The following is a 6,554-nucleotide window of genomic DNA, read 5'->3' as shown; positions in this document are numbered from 1 at the left end:
GAAAAATGTGATTTGATTTAACACATGTTAATGCAAAAATAACATGCAAAACAGGCAAATACCCACCACACACACAAAGGTGGGACCCAAAACAGATGAGGCTCTGCCCTGATTGACGGGTCGCCTCTGAGCCCGAGACACTCAATATGTGGTCTCAAGACTGGTCTTGAGTACTACAACACTGCAACAAATATTATGGTTGAACTCAAATGTGCTGGTTGATAAAATACCTGTATTTATGGAAAAGTGTTATGTTTGAAAAGGGTATTTTGTTTTTAAATTATATTGGCAATTGGAATGGTAGATTTATGTCTTTCATGGAGCTATCGGAATTGTTTGGGAAGGTCTGCTCAATCCAAGATTACAACCAATCGATTACAGCACAACTCTAAAAATGGAGGCGGCAGGTGGCAGTGGGAGGAGGTGGGGAACTGCTCTGTCTGCCCAATATAAAAGATCAAAACTGGCGGAAGAGCAAAAATAGCATAAATAGGAAAGTTTACCAATGTCAACTGAAGACCAGGATGTTGACAGCTGTGCCATACAGATTGCAAAATAGCTGGGAGGAGATTTTTGATGTACCTATTCCATGGAACAGGGTGTATGAGTTTATATATAAAACGACGCAAGATTCAAGACTTTGCTTTTCAGCTAAAACATTCTTGTAAGGGGGTCTAGGATGGTTGAGGGGCAGCTCTTGGGGGGGGGGGGGGGGGGGGGATCTTGGATGGTTGGTGGCTTGGCGGTTGGGAGCTAGGGCCAGTGGCTGAGAGGTTGCTGATTCGGGTCCCTGATTCAACTTGGTGGGAGATCTGTTGATGTGCCCTTGGGCGGGGCACTTAATCAACCCTGGTTGCTCCTTTAGGTTGCTCTGGATGCAAGTGTCTGCTAGATGACTGAATGTAATGTAAATGTTGAGCGACTTCACTGCAGGTAGATTGTATGTTTTTAAAATTATATTTAAAGAAATTATATAAAATAGATCAATTTAAATTATTATGTGACTATTTAAATTGTTCATCTTGATAGTTGGTAAAGTATCCTAGAAACTGAAACTGTTTTGTGGATGTTGATACCCAGTTTAAGTACAGGCAGGGTTAATGAGAGAGGACTTTAAATGTACACACTTTGGTTTGCAGCTATATGCGGTTCACACACAGCCTTTGGCTTCCTTACGTACTGAAGTGAAAGAGTCTTGTCAAATGTTTTTCAAAGCGTTTTGCTGTTCTCTTCAAAGTCACATTTTCATGCTTCCACAGATGTTATCATGTCATTTACTATGTACTGTAGGTCCATCTTTATAGGTGGGTCCATTTGTGTTGGTTTTATTGCAGTAAGCCTTTGGTATAATTTTCAAGAAGAGTAAAGGTTTTATGTCTATATTTTTGTGATATTGCTGCTTTGTGTTTTGATGGAAAGATAACTGTCATCTGAAAGCATTTTTAAAACAGTTTTGTTTGTTTATATGTGTCATTGTAGCGAATGTGTGTCCAATCCATGCTCAGTGTTTGCATGTCAAAATACATGCATTTGTGTCTACATGGTCAGCAGCATGCATAGGCCTTGTGGATATCTGAGGCAGATAATGACATATACAGTTGTGTGCCAGGAAACAACTTGATTAGCAGCTAATGCTCCTTGCAGCGAGCCCATCAATCTTCATCACGGCCGCCCATACCCTTGTGCTGAGTATGTATTTGGACAAGTGTAGTTGGTATATGTAGAGAGTGAACAATATAATAAACATGTAGATTAAAACCCTTTTGAACCTAGCGGTTTTAAATTGAGATCTGATTGTTCATGAAAGGGATGACACTTTCCTATACAAGCTATATTTCTCTCACTGTTTATTTGAACCCACGCTGATTCATCAAGCCTTGTCAACTCAATCTCAAACGAGTTATGGTGAGGAGATTCAACTTCGATTCATAGAGCTATGAGTGTGAACCACACCCTTAAACCTACATTACGATATATGCCTCATTACCCCACCATTCACCAATAAAAATCATTTCATCCACCCATATATCTTCCCTGACAGCCCTCCATTTGACTACTGCGGCCTTGTCCCACGGAATGATGTCATGGAGTCTCTTCCTCGTAGGTGGTCTGGCAATTGGTTAGAGGAAACAGAGTAGCCAACAGTTGATTTTAGGGGTTACTGAATCCACACGATTCAGTGAGCTTACCTGATTACCTACAGTTTGGGTCTTGAGAAAGAAATTGACAGTCATTGGTGTTTCAGTCTAACATTGTGCACTATTGCAATTGGTCTAGTTGGTAGTAGAGTAGATCGGAAATATCACACCGGCAACACAGCATTCATCTCATTGAAGAGAAAAGTTATTGACGCAGAGAGCTTTCAGATTTGTTTCCCATGAAAATAGATAAGAATGAGAGGACTACATATTAGTGCTGGAGCCTAAATGTGGATCATGTTTTAAATCAAACACTTAGAGGGGTCAACAGATCATGCATTTGTGTGCCTTAGAAAGAGAGACCAGAGTGTTGAACAGTTGAGCTAGTGGGTGGCACTAGAACATTCAGCCATCTTGTTATGTTTGTCTCAAGAGCACCACTCTCTACAATTAACCAACGTTTCAGTTGTTGGTTGAGGAGTTTGCTCTAGAGAGACTAGAAATTATTTGTAATATATGCTGATCATAAGGCTTAGAAATCATTATGTTAGAGAGTGGTATCTCAGACCAGTAGAAGTGTGTTTAGATGTGAACTGAAATTGGTTTTCAATCATTTACTTAGTCACAATATTTAAATTAGAATAATATTGAGAAGGAAGATTGCCATATTTTAATCAAATGCATAACACTCAGGAAAATTATCAATTTTGTGTGCAACACATTTAATCAAAGAAATTCTTTCAAATATTATGTTGTTTCAGATGCTTAATTATTGTTTGTTTATGATCGTCAGTTTTACAGAAGGGCCTACAGAATTTGTCCATAGAGCTGAAGCCTAAATGGGCTGATGACCAATTGAGCTGAGCAGGCTAGGGAATGCAAACTCTTTTTCTCCTCTGAGGTTTTCAGCATGAGGTTTTATTTACACATCTGACCAAAATAATCCTATACACAGGAAATTCTTGTGGTTGTGAGTTCCTCTCCTCAAATGTTGGGAAGTTTATTTATTTCTACAGGCATTCCTGGTTTGCTCTCTCAAAGTCTACAGTGAAGGTTTCAGAGGAATATAAATGTAAGCTATATTTAGAAGTCAGAGTTTTTTTGTCATATATTTCATGATTATGTTGTCAATAATGCTCTGATTTCATGCAGGTGTCATAGAAACCCCTACAAACCCACTGCTTATTTATACAGTATGAAACTTTACAGTTCAATACCATAACAACTTTCATTCACTGTAAATCACATGTGGCCTCAAGGAAACAGATGGCAATGCTCTGGTTGATTCAGTATTTGTGTTAACAGCACTTTTTGCAATGGGGAATTTGTTTAACTGATAAACAAATGAATGTTTACTCGTGCCCATAGCTCTAATCCTGGTGTAGTATGCAGTGCAGGGTTATTAAAAATGTTTCACTTTTCCCTTCAGAATTTTGGTTTATTATTCCAAGGTGTAAATCTGTTTGAGGAAGAACATTGAAAACCAGCTGCAGGACTATATTTAAGCAACAAGGCCCGGGGGGGTGTGGTAAATGGCCAATATAACACTGCTAAAAGCTGTTCTTATGTACAACACAACACGGAGTACCTGGATACAGGTGCCCTGAGGCATCTTATTGCTACTATAAACTAGTTTCCAGGGTGATTAGAGCAGTAAAAATACATGTTTTGTCATACCTGACCTGTGGTATATGGTCTGATATACCATGGCTTTCAGCAAATCAGCATTCAGGGCTCGAACCACCCAGTTTATAATAGAGTACATGACTGTAATGATCTTTAAGTTTAATAGGCTAAGATTGAATGTGTTACTTTGTACTGTCCTTTCTTTCAATTTACTTATGTCTATTTTCATGGAATAAAATCAAACTGACTTGCAATGTATTTTTTTTTGTTTATTACACTTTTATTTTACATTCAAGATGGGAAAAAAAACATTTTACAGAAGTTTTTTTCAGCTACCTTCTATAAAAACTATTTCCACTTTAACATCTAAATTCAACATCTGAGAAGCAGCACAGAATATAACACACACAACAGTCAAATGGCAGGCACTCAGATGACAAGCTCAGAGCTCCTACATATAAACCATAGTTTTCCTAAACATTTACATTTACTAAAACAACATCCGTACACTCTTGGGCGTTTATTAACTGTTCTCTCATGACGATAAATCAACTGAAAGAGGAACTGCAATGGTATTTTATGACGCAGCTGCACATCGGAAGAGAAGTTAGCCTATAATAACAGTAATCGCAATCATTTTTTAATCACATTTTTTATTCTCCCCACTGTATCAAAATGGTGACACTCGCGCGTAATATCTTGCAATATATATTGTTTATTTTTGAGATGTTCCCATTATATTATTATTCAGATATTCCCTATTTTTTTAGCATATCATTCTGCCTATTTAAAATGTAGAACTTTCTCAGGGCACGTGAGCGATAAGTAACGGCAAAGCGGGAATCCCATCAGCTTGAATTGGTGACTTTGGGGGTACAAGCCTGCCTCTGTTGTTACACCAACGCTGCTTTTGTGCATTTGGTTTCCCTTTTTTGATAGGATACTGTCTATGCTAAAACCTTTGGATTTGTCCGTTGCTCTGCTAGGGACAGTGGGTATAATTTCCATTGTTCTACACAGCATAGATGAGTTCAAGTTCTCCGTGCAACCGGACAGGATAGGAGGCCCATTCTCCCTCCCATCAAAGGCTAGTCTACTGTTGTCTGCTTCACTCGCAAGGAGGGAAGACGCCCCTGACAGATGCGCTGTGTCCAAACAGACCCTGTGCTCCTGAACGGGTATGCACCTTGGACCGTGTAGCGAGTCAGTTGATTGTGTGCCATACATGTCCTGCATGGATTCAGTTTGGATTTGATTCTGCACATTACATTTTTGGCCATGGACAGACGCACTTTGCTGCATCCCAACATTGTTGAACTCACCAAGAACATGTTTTAAATCTGAACTACGTTGCTCAAAATGTCTATGTTGTTGTTCCACCTCCGTGCCCACCACAGCCCAATCTCCAGCTGACATAGGCCTACCCATCCTCGGGTGAGCATCAGCTGGAACGTTATGAATGGGCCTCCTATCCTGTCCTGACGGGTTCGTGGAGACTGGACCTCTTTTCCTCTTGTAAGTAGTTTTGTACTCTGCAGTCTCTTGGCCCTTTAGTTTTCTCTTCCTCCGTCTATAGTTCCCGTTCTCGAACATGTCTAGACATTTGGTGTCCAAAGTCCAGTAGCTGCCTTTCCCGGTACGGCCCTTTTCTCTCGGTACCTTGATGAAACAGTCGTTTAGAGAGAGGTTGTGGCGTATTGAGTTCTGCCAGCCCTGCTTGTTGTCATGGTAATAGGGGAAGCCGTCCATTATGAACTGGTAAATGCTGCTCAGCGTTGCGCGCTTGTCTGGTGCGCTCTTGATGGCCATAGCGATAAGTGCAATGTAGCTGTACGGAGGTTTTTGCAGAGATTCCTGCCGAGTTGGGAGGAAGCCCAAAGCGGGAAGAATGGTACCGCCGTCGCCTCCATACAAGTAAATCAGGGACGAATTGGGGTAATTGAGCGCCGAGGGTGGCACTCCAAGCACTCGGCTGTGGTAAAGGCTCATGATGCTGGAGCGCTATCTGCTTCCCAAGGAACTTCAGCTCGTGGGGAGAACTGCTCTTGGAATGATGGGATCCCACAGTGTCTCTGCCTCATGAGTCAAACAATGTTAAATAATTGTTTAACATGTTTTATGTTGACTTTTCATTGGAAAATAAATTGTCTATCATAAACACTGGTTGTGTTCTCAGCCCACCCACATTAATTAAAATTTCATTGCTGAAAGCCCCACCTCTCTCCCCGCGTGTCCCCTGCGTAGGCCTACCAGCCAATGGTGTTCTTGGTTATTCCCACATTTGTTTATAGAATTAGTCTGTTGATAAGTCTGCCCACCCAAGTTGAATCAAGCTGTGTTTATTTGGAAAAATTTCCGGGCACCCAATACATAAACGCACTGATCTGATGTTTGAAATATCACGTCCACCCTTGACGCTGAAAGTTGCTCACACAGAGAGAACAAGCAAACACGGCCGAGTTCTTTCTGGGAGTTGCTGTGGGTTACTTGAAATAAAAACAAAGTGTATAAAAGGAAAATAACTTAAACCTTTTTTATTTTAAAGGGATAGTTCACCCAAATTACAAAATTACACATTGGTTTACAAAGTTACTGTTAAGTAACTGATTACCCCCCCCCCCCCCCCCCCCCCAAGTGCTGACACAAAACATTTTGTCAAACAATTATGTAGGCCTATGTGGATATTGGTCATGCTTAAACAAACAAACTAGGAAGGGATATAAGTGGCTACAATCTACACTTTTTTTGTTATATAATTAAATATGTTTGGCCAAATCATCCTCAAGTTTC

At 40.4% G+C, this 6,554-nt stretch overlaps 1 protein-coding gene across 1 annotated transcript; it reads right to left on the bottom strand.

Moving 5' to 3' along the window:
* Positions 1-4,032: 4,032 nt before the first annotated feature.
* LOC110519532 (forkhead box protein E4) lies at positions 4,033-5,838 on the bottom strand. Its single transcript, XM_021596626.2, has one exon. It carries the CDS (start codon positions 5,751-5,753, stop codon positions 4,548-4,550), a length of 1,206 nt encoding a protein of 401 aa, XP_021452301.2. The 5' UTR covers positions 5,754-5,838; the 3' UTR covers positions 4,033-4,547.
* Positions 5,839-6,554: the final 716 nt, after the last annotated feature.

This window comes from Oncorhynchus mykiss, chromosome 1 (genome assembly GCF_013265735.2).
Source record: "Oncorhynchus mykiss isolate Arlee chromosome 1, USDA_OmykA_1.1, whole genome shotgun sequence".
Lineage (NCBI taxonomy): Eukaryota > Metazoa > Chordata > Actinopteri > Salmoniformes > Salmonidae > Oncorhynchus > Oncorhynchus mykiss.
The sequence above is the reverse complement of the archived record's forward strand: the minus strand, read 5'-3'. Positions and strand labels throughout refer to the sequence as shown.